Source organism: Rhinolophus hipposideros (assembly GCF_964194185.1).
Source record: "Rhinolophus hipposideros genome assembly, chromosome: 14".
Lineage (NCBI taxonomy): Eukaryota > Metazoa > Chordata > Mammalia > Chiroptera > Rhinolophidae > Rhinolophus > Rhinolophus hipposideros.
The window spans coordinates 52,781,890-52,800,618 of record NC_138060.1 but is presented as its reverse complement, the minus strand read 5'-3'; the positions used below and the strand labels follow the sequence as shown (position 1 = coordinate 52,800,618).

General features: G+C 40.1%; 1 protein-coding gene across 1 annotated transcript; it reads right to left on the bottom strand.

Annotated features, from left to right (window-relative positions):
- Positions 1 to 14,052: 14,052 nt before the first annotated feature.
- On the bottom strand, positions 14,053 to 16,103 carry LOC308507636 (chromobox protein homolog 1-like; the record flags this gene model as incomplete). Its single annotated transcript, XM_081072829.1, is given in 3 exon segments — positions 14,053 to 14,685; positions 14,688 to 14,833; positions 16,022 to 16,103. Coding segments are annotated over 3 exon segments (861 nt in total).
- Positions 16,104 to 18,729: the final 2,626 nt, after the last annotated feature.

The following is an 18,729-nucleotide window of genomic DNA, read 5'->3' as shown; positions in this document are numbered from 1 at the left end:
ATTACTGCCACCCTCCTAAGAGTATCTTCATTGACCATGTGCCTGTATCAGTTGGAAAGGGAGCAAATAATCAAAATGCCATGAGCTTGAACATTACATACATGAAGTTGCGACTACAGAGTGGTGGATTTGTGTGAAGTTTGGCAGCTAACGATAGAATCTTTGCTGTACAATTATTTTGAAGTTGAAAAAAAAAACACCTGTAAACACATTCTTAAGATTATACTGAATTTAAATCCCATTAATGGCTCCAAGGCTAACAGCCTAATATTCTCCAAAATGATTTCCCACAAGCACAAAAAAGAAAAAAGAAGCATACTTAATGGATCATATAACTCCAAAGATGTTAAAGAAAAAAAAGTTGATGTTACTGCTATGAACTGAATTGTGGTCTCCTGAAAGTTATGTTTTGTAGCCCCTGTGTGACTGTATTTGGAGACAGGACCTTCAGGGACATAATTTAGGCTAAATGGGAATATTAGGGTGGAGCCCTGATCTGATTGGATTGGTGTCCTTATAAGAAGAGGAAGAGATACCCTAGAGCTTTCTGTCTCTCCGTGGCTGCACAGAAAAAAGGCCGTGTGAACACATAGCCAGAAGGACATGGCCTGCAATCCAGGAAGTGATCTTTCAGCGAAAACCAACCCTGACAGAACCTTGATCTTAGACAGCTAGCCTCCAGAAGTGTGAGAAAATTAATTTCTGTTGTTTAAGCCACCCAATTAGTGGTATTCTGTTATGGCAAACCCAGCAGGTTAGTACAGTGACATACCGAGAAAGTAACCCAAAGCTTCTCCCATAGTCTATGGGAACATTTCAAGATGGAAGTAGTGGGGCTCTAAGAAGAAGAAAGTTATGCAGAATCTGGAGGTCTGTGGCCAGGGGAAGAGCATGAAAATGGATGAACCCAGATTACCAGGGGATAGAACAAGACCTAGATAGACAAGCTTTACATAGGAGACTGATTGGAGCTAAGAGTCAGGGACACACGAGGAAGAATTTGAATTGAATCTAAGCATAAAACTGAATGAGATATTAAATAGCTGGGCTCCAGCTCAGAAAAATCCAGAACTCCACCGTTATTTCTCTTTATGTACATATATACACAAGAAGAAAGGGACACCTTAGATTTGATGAAATATGCTAGAACAATGCCTGGCTTTTACCACTCTAATGTGAACAAGGCAATTCAGAGAAAACCCATCAATGCAAAGAAGGGATCTTCAGAAGTTGTGATTCCCCCATGGTTTTACCCTCCAGAGCATCAAGTTCTGCCCCAGTGTTGTCTCAGCTGATAAGGTGTGATAACCTGCAAGAAAAAACAAAGGGAGAGGAGGTATCAGTGGGCTTTTTTTCCAGAGGGCAACCCCAGGAGCTTCAATATGAGCTTCAACCATTGGGATCCCTTGGGATAATGATTCTCTATCATATTCTGAAATTTGAGAAATGAGAAATAAATCTAGTATTTGGGAAGGAGGAAAGGAACTTCTTTTAGCCAATAGCAGGCCTCCCTTTCTTTAAATGAAGATAATATACCTACAAAAAAATGTCCCTTAGTGTGTATCATGCTGAAATTTCATAAACAGAACAAATCCCTGCAACCAGAACCCAGATCAAGAAACAGAATGTTGCCAGCACAGGGCTTTCATCCCTTCCCATTCCTTATCTCTCTGTAAAAGGGAAACTGTTATCCTGACTTCAACAGAATAGCCTGACTTTGTCTGCTTTTATAGTTTGCATAAATGGAATAATATCAGTCACACTTTTGTGCCTGCTGCTTTAGCTCAGTGTTGTCTGTAGAGTTCGTCACTTGGATGGATACATTTTTAATGCTACCTTCTGCCTGCCTCACCTGCCCCTCTTTCCCTATGATCCGCGGGCCATCCTTAGCATCTTACCTACGTTAGTGGGTGTGCATTCATTCTGGCCCTACTCCATTCTCTCCTTCAGGTATAACGATCCCATCATGCCCAGAGGCATCTGAGATGGACAGCTATTTGTACCATTCATCACGAGTTGTCCAGGAATGTAATTTCTCTGTGAAAAAGTAAGTATTTTGTTTTGTTATGCTTACAAACAAATACATACTGAGTGATTTAACCAGTGTTGAATGATGATACATCAATGACTGTCACAGCACGTCATAACTTCTTCAGCACCACCTTCCTTTTGCAAGGTGCCTGTGTCTAATTCCATGAAGACAAAGGGGAGAAAGCCTAACAGGAGAACATTCCGGTCTTTACATGTTCTTTGAACTCAAATCTTGAAGCTCTTTCATTCTTCCCATTCTTTCCCTAGTCTGTAATATTTTATGGCAGCAATAGCACCTTGTTGTGTTTTTACTTAATATGTATTTTAGACATCACTGTGAAAATGATTCACTGTTTGGCACTAAAAATAAAAAAACAAGTGAGGCAGTGTCAGCCCTCAAGATGCTCAGGTAAGCACTGGAAACTGTCTCTTACAATCAATGGCTCCCAACAGCCCCAGCAATGGGTTGTGGGGATGCAGAAGAGGAAACAATTTTGTTTCTGTTTGGGGAAGATTTAGAGAGTAATGACACTTGCACAAAGACAAACGTTAAATCCAGAGAGAGGCTCTGCTTTGCCAAATGTCCCATAGTTTTCAGATGCTTTTCCTCTTTGCCTTGTCCCTGCATCCCGTGGTGACCTTGATCAAGTCTTGCTTTCTGCATCCCTCTTTTCTAGCTTCTAATGGGAGATCACCATCAGTTCTCTAACCCCGCCATGACATGATTTCACTGCCATAGAGCGTAATTATTTGTGAAAAATTAAGTGTTACAATCCTTTGAGAATCAAGCTCATTGGCAGAAAAATGAATGCTTTTCTCCCCTCCTCAGCCCCCGGATATCTTGGCAATTTAAGAGTGAAGAATAATAAAATTCGGGTATCTTGTTATAAATATATAGCAGTAAAATGACAGGTAATCAATGTTCCAAGAGCAAATCTCAAATAGCAGAGTCAATAGCACTCCTCCAATACTAATAATGTTGGGGAAAAAGCTCAGCATTCCACTAGGGAAGAGCTTGCTGCCTGTGTGGAGATTAACACGGACATTCAAGGCCTCTGTGTCTCCTGTTAAAAGAGAAGAGCCCAAGCTGTGGATTAGAAGCTGCTCTTGTATCTTCTGACTTACCAAACCCTTGAAGCAGGATGGAAATACCTTGATTTATGACTAAACCAGCCACTTTGGGCAAATCAATGCCAGGGAATTCTAGACTTGGGTCCTATTCTATGCCAAGAAGGTAACATGTGACCATCCAAGTATGGAGGAGGTGAGGGGCCTCAGTTTGCATTCCGTTGAAGCAGAACCCAAGGAAGGATTTGTGTGGAAATGATTCATTAAGAAAGTGCTTCTAGAAGAAACCAGTAAGGTAGTGAGGAAGAAAAAGGGGAAGGAAACCAAGCAAAGTCTTACAGAGGGTAGTTCTTACCCTGATCTGGTGGGGGAATTCTGGAGTGTAAGCTATGCCCCAAGGACATTTTGCCACAGGGAAATCCCAAGGGAAGAAAGATTAAGTTTACATATACTTGCACCTGATAGGCTGCCCTGATAAGGGGAATATATGTTCTTAGATACTCTGGCTTCTCTTAGTGTGAAAAAATGGGGTACAAAAGCCTGAGGACTATCCTCCTTGAAATGGATGTTAGCTGCTAGAAGCAAAAGGTCATTGAAGGGGTGTATGAGCCTGAAAATGGTAAAAGGGGTTCAAATACATCTAGGTGGAGCGACCTCATTGTATACTAAAAGAGTGGTACTCAAAGAGGGTGACAAAATATTGTGACTAATAACTAATGCAGGGAAATAGGGAGTACTGAAGAAATCAACGTGATGACATTCTGGCTGGCAACAGAAACATGGACATCGGTGCTACCCACTGGATTTCAGGCAGGATCCAGTCCTCACTGGGAATGCTGAGAGCAAGTCAGAGGGTCTCAGGGCACCCTGAATGCCTGCCATGATGTTCCAGTCAGGACACAATGTCCAGATCTAGGCTAATAGCCCCCGGGGGTGAGGCTGAGCCCCAGAAGATGGAACCAGGCTTCCCAGGTCAAGCTTGCCCATGAACCTGGTCAAGGACCCTGGCAGCGGCGAAAGGAGGAGATGCTGGGATATTTGCTCCTCACAACTTTTGACAGTAACATTTCTAAGTTAGGAAACAGGCAGGATGCTCAAAAGAGATTGTGATAGAACTGCACGTTTCTTTGTTGCCTGTATATGTATGGCACATGTCTTCATGGTTCAGAGTTTTATATGCATTGTTCCAAATTCATTTTTACTATGTCCTTTCCTTTTATCTTATTTTGATTTCTGTTTATTTTGTGTCCACTTCTAAAATGCTATCCTTATCATTGATTTTACCACAATATATAAATAAGGTTAAGTCTGTCTTAACTCTAGGCAATTCACTCAACATACATTTGCTGAGTACTTTTTTCTATGTAAAACATTTCCTGCCCAGTACTGACTGGGGATTCAGAAATTATTCAGATATGCTCATTCCCCTTAAGGAGTACATTGGCAGGGGTAGTTTTGTAGCTCTATCTAAAATGGAGAACCAGGGTGTCTCCTGGGAATACAGTGCAAAAGGTATGTGAATAAAAATCCTCGAAATAGTCTTGACAGAAAAAATACAGAACACAAATATTGATCAGGAAATACTTATACTAAAAAAAATATTAATTATCCTGTATTTTTGTTTGCTAAATCAGACTACCTACTTGAAAAGTTCGATCAAGTCTGATTTCATCTCCAGGAAGTAGAGCTCATCAGAGATCAGGCAGGAGAGAGAGGCATCACCGTGCACTGAAGGAAACTGAGGCAAGGAAACTAGACAGACGTGCCCAGACTCAGATGCTAGCTCTGCCCACCTGTGGCTCCCTGAACCAGGAATGAAGCTCTCTGAGCTATATAATGGGGACAAAACAGCTTCCTTGTCAAAGCGATTGTTAGATAGTAGATGTTTAGGGAAAAATAATCTCAAACCTCTAAAAAAGTGACAATAAGCATGAATTCTTTACTGAAAATATAATTTCCTTCAAACGAGAAGAGAAAGGGGAAAAGCCCCAGGCAGAATTTTTAAGCTTCCTTGGATTGCAATTCAATAGAACATAGCATTTGCCAAGGGTGGATGAGTCTGTTTTATATTTCACAGGTGACAAACTGCAGAGCTCCGCCGGGTAAGGGAGGGTTACACATGTGCACAAGTAATATGATACGTGAGGGCCAAGTCACATTTTGGATTGGTGAGAGGGAGTAAACAGCCAAATCCCTTCCTAACTAGAATAATTTGTTCCTATAGTTCTTATTGTTTCAAACTCTGTCTTGCGGCCCTCAACAGCTTTGATGTCTGGGCTCTTCTATCTTTGTTCTTTGGCAATGAGTGTCATATATCTCTTCTATTTGGATGAGGAGCCAGAAGCTGGTTCTCCACAAAGCATCCCCATCCCCACCTGTCACATGCACCACCTGTTTTTGTGTACCTGGCCCACATTGCCTGATGGACTGGCCCATGACAGAGCAATTGTTAATCAGCATACTTGCTTCTTACCTTGTGATATACGAATAGATCCCTAATTTAATATGCAAATTTCAACATAAAATGTTATTTTTATGAGTGAAGATGCAATGAAATGCACTGATTCATTACAGCAGAGCATATGAATAGTCTCTTAGCAAGATTCTCGTTTTCCTAGTTCAATCAACAATGCACCTTCCTGACAGCTGCCAATTCTCAGATGGCCCTTTGTGGACATTCAGAGAAATTAGTCACTTGGTTTTTCCGCTGCAAAGTGGAATTAGTAATGACAAGGAATGCTAGATAGATTCTACTTGCTCTGGGACCCTAGAGAGAAGATACTCCTGTGTGAATGAGAAATAAAGCAGAATGTGGAGTAGCGGTAACTGGATTTATTGATTTATTGTGAGAACTTAGTAAATCTCAGGTAATATTGCAAAAGAGTAAAGAGAAATGGTTGTGACAGAGCCTCTGTCCTAAGAAAGCTTATATTCTGAAGTAGAAACTATGCTATAAGAAGTAAAAGGCTCTTAAGAAGGGGAGTCTTGGAACATAGTCAAGTTCAGAGATGCAAGAGATTGTCCCCAGCTGGAGGGATTCAGTGACAGTCTCTGGAGCTGGCATTGAGGTACAGCACGTAGAATTTGTACATGCCGTTATGGGAAAGGAGAAAGAGAATATTTAAGGTGAGTAAATATTAACAGAGGCATGGATTTATGTGAATGAATTTAATGTATAAGAAACAGAGTAATTATGTATCTCTTGATTGAAAAGAAGGTTGGGACCATAATGTGGAGGCTTTACATTCTAAGGTAAGGAGCTTGTTCTTTATTTATAAATGATTGACAATGACGGAGGCTTTGCACCTGAGAGTGAATATGAAAAGTATTCATCAGACATTGAGAAGATAAATCTGGTGGCATCAGTGGATAGGGGAAGTCGGGCAGTTGGGGGAAGAGGTAAGAGCTGGCCAGATCACTGAGGACTGTTCTTCATTCATATTCATGTTCAAGACTAGATTTGGGAAACCCTTCAGTACAATTGAAAGAAAAAAACAGAATCTAGAGCTGGTGGGAAGGGTCAGTGAGTTAGTGTCAGTTCTGAATCCTGCCGCAGGTGTGTTGTTACATTTTGGGAAAATGAGGTCACTGCGTGGAATGTCACCTGCTGCCATAAACTGGATTAGCAGCTGACAAAGATGGAATGTTTAATTTGGAAGAACAATTTTGGAATTTTCAGATCAGTCTTATCTTCCCCCATGAAAAGAACAGATTAAAATTTGGAATTAAAATGTTTATTGCCTATATAAAATATACATTTACTTGCTAAGTTACGTGTATGGGGGACATGAAGGGTGTCAAAGGGAATTTTACCTTGGTTGATTTGTTGAGGTTCTTTTGACCTAGGAGACATTTTTGACTTAGCCATTTAAAAATGTGTCACAATGGTGATACCAAAATGTAAAATCATTATTTTAATTTCCAAGCAGCATGTGCATGGGACATCCTTGAACTTCAGTACGTCTAGGACCCTAGGTCATCTTCAGGGCCTCAGCCCTTGTCAGCTCAGATGTTGATACCCATCTTGTCTTCTTCCCTAATTGTTGTGAATTCAAAAAGGGAATTTAAGATAACTTACTCCGTACCCTATAAAGAGCCATACAGTAGGGAGTGCTATTATGTACAATTTTCTTTATTTCAATGATTTATTTGATAGAGACATTGCAGCAATAAGTGAGAGTGTACAGGAGAGAGAGAGTGAACGGGGCACATTATATGACGGAACTTCTCAAGGGGTAGCCTATTCCTCTCCTGAGCTTCCTGTTCATGGACGCTCCTTGTGGTTCATCAAGAGCAGGGAAGGAATCTTGCTTATCTTTCTTTCACCAGTGCAAACTGCAATGATGATATGTGAGATACAATTTATATTAATGGATGAGTGAGGTAAAACAGTTACCTGACTTGCCAAGCATGGCTTTTTTTGACAATTAGAGAAAAGCATCCCTTATTCAGGGTGGACTTCGCCCTGTGTTCGGGTGTCCTGATAGGTAGGCAAATACAGGGTGGATTTTAATCCCGATTGTCTCCTTGGTCAGGGAACTACGTGCCAGGTGCACCTTTCACAATAGCTGTGAATTTAGGATAATTAGCTGAAGGAGCACTCCCTGCCATTGTTCTCCCTGAGTGTAGACACATGGCACACTTGCCACCCACTGCTACTTTGCGTCAGGAGCTGTCTTCTCAGGGATGTCTGGTCTCCACATTTGGCATCAGGCCCTGCACTTACTGGAGGCTCAGAGCCTGTTCACTGTCAGTACTCAGTAAGTGCTCAGTGTGCTTTCCCCTGGGGCCTGCTTTTTTACTGATGTAGTGAAAGTGAATATTGTAAAGGTTCTTGTAAGGTATTCCCCCTTACTCCTTCTTTTGCTCCCTATCAACAGTGAAGACAATTCATGACAAGATTGCTTCAGCTTAGACAGCTAGACTCTGCGCATTGCACACTCTGCTCATTTTGATAAAGTGGCACTAGGAGGTTAATGAGGCGAAGCCACTGTTCGCAGATGGTGAGAGGTGTCTGGCTTGATGACAAGAAGGCTGGTAGGAAGAGCCTTGGCTTCTGGGAATCCAGGTTTTTTGACTGCATCTGGAAATCACCTTAGAGGGCAGACCCTTTCCTGTTTTCAGCCCCTTACGTTGAACCGGAGCAAAGAGCAGATGCTGCATTTTCTGCAGAGCAAGAGGTAATGACTCGCAAATAGGCAGGCGACAGAGCAATAGACACACCAGAGAACATCATTTTTTGCCTAAAGAAAGCCTGTTGCGTGGGGATTTGATTCTTTGACACTGTGGCGTCTGCTGAATAGATTGCCCTGGAAGCTGCACTTTGTAGCCACTGGCAGAATACTCCTGAGTCTCAAACACAGTGGTTGAGAACCTAGAAGAGGACTTTTTATTCATGATTATCTCTATATAGAGCAAGAATAATGTAGTAATTCCCATTCTTGGAGTTCAAATTGGATGCCAGGCTTTTAAAATTATTGGTCTTTAACGTAGCATCAATCTAAAAGGTAGATTCTATGATCTCCACTTAAAGAATTGAGCCACTGAGTCTTAAAAACCTCTCTTGATTTAAACCCCATCTGTAGGGGTCAAATATGCTGTTCTCTTCACGACACCCCACTGCCTCTTAGTGGATGCGTGGCCATTTGGATTCTGTAAAGGCACTTTCTCTGTCTGTATAAGATCACTGATTTAATTGCCCCTTTGTACTTTTGGTATTTCTCAGAAAAAGTTGCAGTTTTGCTGGATGGCCTACCTATTGTCCCGAGATACCCCCAAATGTTGACTTTCCCTTTAATCAATGACGCTATGAAGCATCCAGTATTTGAAGTTACACATGCAACTCTGATGGCCTTCCATGGTCATTGATAATCTTTCAAGTCTACTCTGCATTTCTTGTTCTCTTAGAACCTTTGAGAAATACACAGAACTTTACATGTTTCAAATTCAATTTTGCATAGGTGTTGATGAAATAACAGCAATGCTAAACATCCTAGAATACACAGATAGCCCCACCCAACAAAGACTTATTTGGCTCAAAATGCAAATAGTGCTGAGTTTGAGAAAATTGGGTATAGAGAATTTTTTCAAATCATTAAGAAGATGATAATCAGTGCAGTAGTTCTGTCAATTCACAGAGGGAAACCCAAAAATGACCAATATACATATAAAAAGAGGGTCAAACTCACCAGTGGGTAGGTAAATGCAAATCATCCCAAACCTCATCTTGGCAAAAACAAACAAACAAACAAACAAACAAACAAAGAAACCAAATATTGAGTCCTATAACATTATGTGTAGCAGTTTTCTATTGATGCTATAAAAAATTATCAAAAACTTAGTGGCTTACCAACACAGATGTATTATTTTTCAGTTCTGGAAGACAGAAGCCCAAGATCAGCCTCACTAGGTGGAAATGAAGGTGTTGGCAGGGCTGCTTCCTTCTGTTGGCTCAAGGGGGCAATCTACTTCCTTGCTTTTCCCAGTTTCTGGATATGACCTGCATTCCTTGGCAAGTGGCCTCTTCTATCATCTTTAAAGTCAGCAGCATAGAATCATAGGATCTTAAATCTCTGACTCTCTGACCTCTACTTCACACTCCTTCTCTGACTCTCCTGACTCCTTATTATAAAGACTCCTGTGATGGCATTGGATCCTGTAAGTAATGCAGAGTTATCTCCCATTCTCAAACCTATATCTGCAAATTCTTTTGGCAGTTATAAGGTATTCACAGGTTCCAGTTTGGAAATGGATATCTTTGGAGGTCTGATATTCAGCCTGCTACATCATGTAGTGAGGAAGATGTGGGGAAATAACACGCTGACTTTGGAAACGTAAATTGGCGCCACTACTTTGGCATGCCATTGGCATATTTAGTAGTGTTAAAGACCATCTAACAATAGCGCTTTTTAGTGGTTATGTCTGAAGAACATTTGCACGTGAGCAGAAGAAAAAGATGTGCCTCAGAAGACAAAGACATTAGTTGTAACTGGGGGTAGTGAAAAAGTAGGAAATAACCCCAATTATCTCTTAGTTATTCCTTTTCAGCCTAGGGCATTAAATATTGGGGCACTATAGCACATTATAGCTGACAAAGGCTTCCCCTCTTTCTTAGGAATGTGTATACATTTTATGTAAACAGGTGGTAGGTTTAACAGATGAGAACATCCTGCCAAAGACAGAGGACAAAAAGTAAGCCTCAACCATATTCTCGGAGTTTACATTGCTATTTCAATTTACCCTCTCAAGTAACTTTATAAAGTTAGAAATTATTATGCTCATTTTACTGATGAGAAAACTGAGGCTTATAATGAGAGGCTAGGCATCTTGCCCAGGGTTGTGTAACTGGAAGAGCCAAGATTTAAATTCCAAATTCACCTGTTGTTTTTTTCTACTTCTAGGATAGTAATATCTCTCCTAGAAGTAAACATAAAATATAATAGTAAGCAGAATCTTGATAAATTAAAGAAATTTCAAAATGGAGAGAGGTTTAAGTCAGTTATCATTTTCTTACAGCAAATTTCCTATTTGGAGCTTCTTTAGGGATGTTGGGAAAAAAATATCATACCAATTAACTAACTAACAAAGATGTGTTTACTTAGAGTCAGCGGCTTTACTTTAATTAATTTATTAAAAATGTACTGACAGTACATGTTTGGTATAATCAAAGAATTACTCAAATACTTTTAGAAAGTTATTTTGCATGCTCTTTAGCTATTTACGTGGAAATTATTTACTCACATTTGAGGAGGTCAGTTGTAGTTTGAACGAGAAACAAAGTCAAAATCAGGATTAATAAGAGAATAGAGAAAGGAGAAAAGGCAAAATTCAGACAATGAAACTTGTTTGTACTTTTTATTTCTTTTTTAATAAACTGATTAGCTGGCAGCTAGCAGAGAAGGCAGATTGGGCACGCTATCCTTGTGCAGACTGATGGATGCAATTTTTTAAAAAGTCATTTTCAGCTGTTTATGGAGTCCCATTGTGAAATTTTATCTGAGGAGCATACCCGGGCAGCCTTCCCCTGAGCAGCGCCACCTGGAGCTGCTTCAGTGGCATCTCCACTGAGGTTAGGGCTCACCTGCGCCATTCCCTGCGTGAGTACAGTCCTGGACTCTGTCTACTTAGGAGAAGCGTGAGAGGGAGCTTCCCAGATGATTTTTCACTTAGGAATATTTGAGATTAGTGTTAAAAACAGGTAGAATGGGAAGAATGGGGTGGTAGGCTAGGTCACCATTTCAAAAACGTGAGGAACATGACAGCTCCACTGAATGCACGCACAAGTGAGAAGGAACACAGTGCTTTGGTACTTCAGAATTAGGAGACAGCAGAGATGAAGCTGGAAATGTCACAGGGGTCAAATTGGAGAAGACCCTGTAAACCTCACCAACATGTTAAGATTGACTCCTGGAAGCAATGTGCAGCCATCAGAGAGAGATTCTTCAGCAGGGGTCCAGCATGAGTAAGTTGATATTTCAGGAAGTCTCTGGCTGCAGGAAGGGTTAGGGGTCTGGAGACAGAGGCCAGGGGTGAGCTGTTGCAGGCGCTCAGGAGTGGGGTGTTTTTTGTCTGTATCAGATACCGCCTGGTGATAGCACACGTTTCCTTTGACTTTAAATACACACAATTTTAAGTAATTGAAAAAATCACAACCTCAAACTTTAGAAATCAATCTTGTGAGAACTGAGGATGAATTCTTCTCAAGTACCTAAGATGGTAAAAATTTACCTACATAGCTCAACTTTATTTGATTTTTTAATTCAGTATTTGAAAATTCAACTTGGTGTTTTAAAGGCAATGTTCTTAAGCCCCTCAAAATTAACAAAGATTTTTCATTTAGGAAACCCTAAGAAGTATCTTAAGTATTTGGAAGTCTTCCATGTGATACCAAAAGATGTATTTCCAAAGATACTAGAAATCCTAGGATCTCCTTTGCCACATTCTCCATCCAGAGTATATATTTCATTTCAAATTAGAGTTAGAAGGTGATATAATATCTTTTCCATGCAAGTTCTCTCATATGTATTGTTGCAATATCTTCTAATTGGTCTTCCTGTCTGAAGTCCTACCCTATGTCCTTCATGTAGTTTTCATGATTCGGCCCGTGTGACTTACTGCTTGACATACTTCAAAATCTGTCCATGGTCTTTAGGAGAAAGTCTGAGCTCCTTAATATTCCCTCATACTTTTTAATGATATGAGTGTAATGTACTTTTTTCATATCCCTCACCATAAAAATCACTTATGTTTTATTTTTCTAGCCATACCTATCAAATATTGCATGATGTTTTATCTGTAAGCATTTCCAAGTGCTCTTCCCTCAACCTTGAACTATCTTTATCTAAAAATATTTCCTCTATTCTCTCTATGCTCAATCCCACTTACAATCAACCGTACAGAGAAAATTCTTTTATCAGGTAGCTTTTTTTGCAGCTATTTAGCACCCCCCCTCCCAAAAAGCAGGCTGAGACCTTGAATAAGGACACAGTGAGAAGACTAGGTGTGTTTTGGATGGGGAATAGCCAAAGATACCTGACTGTACAAATATGTCCTCAATAAAATTATAATGAAAACGTTTATCATTATAAAAAAATAGGTCCTGAGGGAAGCAATGAAGAAAAAATTCCTTTGCAACACTATTCATGTGATGCATTCAAAGTACTCCTGGCAAAACACTATGTACATATTTTTTAAAATAAATCTATATAGTTTCGTTAAAACAAAAACTGACAGTGTGGTATAAAGTTTACGTTTAAACAAAGTTTTCACAGAAACCTAACACCTAAAAAGATTTGCCTAAAAAGAAATGCCTAAATAGATTTTACAATGGAGTTCTAAATACAGGTCTAGATGATATCAAGAACTGATGGATTTCATAATTCAAGACAGTATTTTGGGTATTAGTTAATTCTTAGGATTAAAAAAGTTTTGTGTTTTAAAGTGAACCATTGCCCCAGTATGAAAGTTTAGTCTTCTCCTGAGACCAGGTCTTTTGAAATAATCCAACTCTTGAAGTGATTCGATAAACTTGTGCTGTCAGTGACTGAACCCTGCCACCAATGGTGTCAGAGTTCAAGGTTCAAAAAACATAGAAGTTCCAAGAGCATGGGCCCTTCCCTTTACTCTCACACCTCCCATGCCCCCTCCTCTTCTTCTCCCTAAATACTTCAGCCAATGGCGTAGATGGACATGCTAATATTTATAACTTAACAATTGGAAAAGGGACTTCTTGTCAATTTTAATAATTAGCACCTCTAAGACAGAATGGTCTGCCTTTGTATACGCTCCAATAAAAGACTTTCCCTCCTTAACCAGTTTCCATTTCCAAAATGGCAGCTTTGTTAATCTTTCGTTGGGAACAGCATTATGCTCAGGCAGGGAACACCGTGGCTTATAAGTTTCAGGCATTCATAGCTTCTAAACAGTCTCTCATAGTCCTCATTTAGATTGCCAACGACGTTTTGTGAAAAGATAAAATATTTTGGACACAGAAGCAAATCATTAGTTGTTCGTTCTTTCCATTGTTTCATTTCCCCTATCAGGCCCAATTTTAACAAAAACGATCCTACCCATCTCCCTTCCTTCCCACTCCATCCCTCCCACACTCAAATAATACACCAGTGATAGCCAAAAACTACGCACATGCTACGCTGTAAAAATGCAGAGTTAACACTATTGGGAAAAAGGCTGTGGATTGTGGAGATGCTCTTTGAAGATCTTATAGTACCTTTTTGCTCTCCCATATACCCATTCTGCAAGTCTTGTCCTTCATAGAAGGCCCTTTGCTTTTCTCAGCAAAGTGCAGAACGGGCTGCCTTGAAACACTTATCCTCCTTCCCCTCCACTGGGATGAGTGTGCAAACTATACAGCATGGAGCGGCTTTAAAGCGCTTGGGCTGCTGTGGGGCACAGAAACTATACTGGCTCTTCAAAGGACATCTTCTCAAGCCGCCTCTATGGTGTCAACACAAGTAGAACTCCTTCCTCTCCCCACTTGAAACCCACAGTCAGATGTGACAGGGGCTGGTACTCAAGAGAATTAATTCTTGTCATCTTTTTGTCATCCTCCTCCGAGGGGTAGGAATGCCACGTCAGCCTTTCCTCATAGAAGGATATGACAACCTGGGGGCACTGGACATTAGCTATCTTGGCAGGGAGCAGGTCAGCCTCATCAGAGTTTTTCCATTTCATCAGGAACATGAGTTCTCCATTAGAGTTTGTATCTCCAATAATCGGCTCTGGCTCCAAACCCCGGGCAAAGCCTCCTGGCTTTTCTGACTCTTTTTTCTTCTTTGGTTTGCTCTCCTCTCCCTTATCTTCAGAATCAGAGCCGGCTTTGCGCTGGCCTCCCTCTGATGTATGCGTCTCCTGTGCTGTTTTCTGTGACTGTAGAAACTTAGCAAGGAGGTCGGGGCAATCCAGGTTCTCTTCTGGCCCCCACGTGCTGTCCCCATGCGAGAACCCCATCCACTTTAGGAGGTACTCCACTTTGCCTTTCACCACTCGACGGCCGAGAACTGTTTCCACCACATATTCCCCTGCCTCCTCTTCTAGCACCTCCTCCACTTTCTTCTGGTTTTGTTTTTTTTTCCCATAGTGCCCACCAGCTTCCTGGTATAAAGGGTGACGCTGCTCAGAGCAGCGCCCAAGAGCCGAGAGGAATCGGAGCCGCGCTCCTGGCGCGTCGCGTGGGGCGCCCAGAAAAGCAACAGGCCGGGTGGCCACGGTCGAGCCCCTCACTGAAGCCCTCTGTGTACATATTGATGAGATCCCCAATCAGCCAAGCGGGCAGGTGGGACAGGCCGGTGATCCCTTTAGCCTCCCTTGACCAAGTCCTACGTTCATTTGGAGGGATTCAAAATACAGTACGGCCGTTGCTAACACTGAGAAGAGCATAAATGGACTAGGCAAAGAAGAACTTGAGATGTCAATGTATACTAAATGTAGTCTCCTTCCCAACAGCCTGGACCGGTACATCCTGGTTCTGGTACCACTGGATAGGACCTATTTAATTAGCTTCAGCTTCTTTATTAATTACTTAATGGGAGTAATATTTTTTTTCCTATTAACTTTTCTAAGTTCCCTTTAGGAAGAAAAGCCCACTGGGATCCTTCAGTAGCTTCTCCCAGAATTTATTTAGGGAATCATATTTGAGGGCTTCAAGGAGTGGACTACAGTGGACACCCAGATTGTCTTTCAGAACTGAAGGACTTATTTTTGAGGTGCTGGCAGTGCTTCCAGCAGATAGCTCCTAGCTGGTAGCCTTCTTTGGGAAATGCTTAAACTGAAAAGAGCTGCTTGGGCCAAGGTTATTCTTCTTTTCTGGTTCAGCCCATATTTAATGACTGAAGCAGGGCTATAAGGCCCCGACTTGAAAGACGATGAAGAGCGAACCTATTTTCAGCAATGCTTCGAATCTCAGACTAGCACTTGGTTGAAATTGCATCGTAATCCACCTTTTCCCTCTGTTTATTCTGCCTGCTTCTTTTCCTTTCCACAGATATTGTTCCTATGAGTATCCTGAATAAAATTTCTGTGACCTAATCTTTATCATTCCTTACCGGTGAATCCAACCTGCAACACAAACTCAGTCTAATGACTGGACTCTTGTATTATTTCTCTTGAGTCTTTGTCCTTGGTTGGTGCTGTGGCTTGACTTTTTGAACTTGAAAAATTGGGAATCTATATTTCTCTGGCCAGCCCCAGTGATGAATACCTGGATTTTTTGTTTGACCACAGCTCTTAAATTTTGATTTTTACATTTGTCAAAAGTACATGTCTTCCTACCGTGCTCCACCTTCCTCACACAGTATCCCTCATGCTCTTTAACTCATCACTGATCGTCCCAAATCAGTCCTCTCCAGGTCTCAGCCTAGTCACCTACTTCCGGGATCTCCTTTGTAGTTCAGCCTGCTTCACTTACCTTCTGTTACCACTTTGATCTTAGAGTCTGAGGCTTCAGTACAAGTCGAGTGAAGACTGACTTCTTTCCTCGCACAGCCCATATAGATTCTGGTATCTAGGATGAAGTTGGAGAAATGTCACCACATAAAAATAAAGCAAAGTCTTTCTCAGAAATTAGCCATCTGCAGGAACCTCCACATAATTAGCCTTTACTACATGGTGATTTGCAGACTGACAGTGCTAAGGAAATAGGAAACAACCCTCTACGTTGCAATTATCACAAAACAAGCTATAATTTTTGGAAATTGACACTTGGAAAGGTGTTATATGCTAACAATTACAATCAGGAAATGGATGGTCAAAATGGAATGACAACAAAGATGAGTTAGTCAAAAGAAAGTCTCTTTACACAGGATTTGGTCCCTGCATAAAATCGCATGGCTGACAGATCCAGCTAGAAAAATCTCATTATCAATGTTTAACCTATTTTTTAATGCCAGCATTTGTACCCCAGTCTCCTTTATAATCATACCCTGAAGAAAAAGTGCCCTGCTCAGGTCATCAGGCACATCTTCCAGGGTAGACATATATGATATAATATGAATATATTGTAACTTTATGGAGTTAAAGTTGACTTCAAAATGAAAATTTAATGTACCAAACTAAGAAGTAAATTTTCTTTCTTTGGACTTCATAAAACAAACAAACAAACAAACAAACAAACAAACAAACAAACAACACACAAGTAATCTTCATGCTATTTCTGCAGCATCTAGAAAGTGCCTGGTGCATAGTAGGAACTGAACAAGTACACTGGCATTTGGATCTTTTCCAAAATCTATGTTGACTATAAGAATCCTACTTTAAACATAATATCAATAGATTTAAAGTAAGAGGATGGAAATGATATACCATGCATACACTAATGACAAGAAAACTGGAATAGATATATTAATATCAGACTTCAGAGCTTAGAAAATTAGCAGAAATAAAACAGTATATTACATAATAAAAAAAGAGTCAATTACCAGAAAGATGTAACATTTCTGAATGTGTATGTACCTTATAAGGGTACTTTACAATACATGAAGCAAAAACTGACAAAACTCGAAGACAAAATGGACAAATCAGATTCACAATTAGAGATGGAGATGTCCATCCTATTTTCTAAATAATCAATAGAACAAGTAGCAAGGAGGTAAAAGGCACACCACTAACAATCTAGGATATAATTGAGATTTATAGAACACTCCACCTAACAAGAGCAGAATACACATTCTTTTCAAGTTCAAATGGGACACTTGCCAAGAGTTACCATATCTTACAACATAAAAGTAATCTTTAAAAATTTGAAGAATTGAACTCTTATAAATTTTGTTCTCCAAATTTAATGGAATTAACCATTAAATAAATAACAGAAAGTTAAATGGAAGTCAACTAATATTTGGAAATTAAAGAGTGTGCTTCTAACTAATTCAAGGATCAAAGAGGAAATTTCAAGGAAAATCAGAAAATATATTAATGGAACAAAAATGAAAATACTGGGCAGCCGGATGGCTCAGTTGGTTAAAACACAAGCTCTGAACAACAGGGTTGCCAGTTCGATTCCCACGTGGGCCAGTGAGCTGCACCCTCCACAACTAGTAGATTGAAGACAATGTGCTGTTGTTGAGCTTCTGGAGGGGAGGCCGGATGGCTCAGTTGTTTAGAGCTCGAGCTCTCAATAAGGTTGCCGTTTCAATTCCCACATGAGATGGTGGGCTACGCTCTCTGCAACTAAAGATTGAAAATGGCAACTGGACTTGGAGCTGAGCTGCGCCCTTCACAACTAGATTGAAGGACAACGACTTGAAGCTGATGGGCCTTGGAGAAATACACTGTTCCCCAATAAAATTTTAAAAAAATAAAAAATGAAAATACCAAATAACAAAATTTGTGAAATACAGTTAATGCAGTAATTTAGAGGGAAATTAATAGCATTAAAATGTTCTGCTTTGCTAGGGTTACCATAACAAAGTACCACAAGCCAAGTGACTTAAACAATAGAAATGTATTGTATCATAATTCTGAAGGCTAGAAGTATAAAATCATGGTGTTAGCAAGGTTGGTTCTTTTTGAAGACTGTGAGGGAAAGATCTGTTCCAGGCTTTTCTCTTTGGCTTATAGATAGTCATCTTTTTGTTTATATGGCATTCTTCCTGTACGCATGTGTACAAATTTCCCCTTTTTATAAGGACACCATCATATTGGATTAGGGACGCAGCATACACCAGAATAATCTTATCCTAACATAACTATTACAACTATAGAGACCCTATTTCCAAATAAGATCACATTCTAAGTTACTGGGGATTAGAACTTCAATATATGAATTTTGGGGGGGATATAATTCTACCCATGACAACTTATAAAAGAAGATCTCAAATCAACAACTTAACTTTTTACCTTAAGAAGTTAGAAGTTAGAAAAAGTTAGAAAAAGTTAGAAAAAGAAAAAACAAAAGGGAAGGAGGACAATAATATAATAAGAGAAGAAACAATAACAATAGAGAAAATCAATGAAACCAAAAGCTTATTTTTGAAAAGATCAATGAGATTGATGTACTTCTAGCCAGACTCAGAAAGCAAAGAAGAGAATATGCAAATTACCATTTGTCAGGAAAGATAAGGGATATCACTACAGACCTCATAGACATTAAAAGGATAATAAGAAAATATTATAATTCTA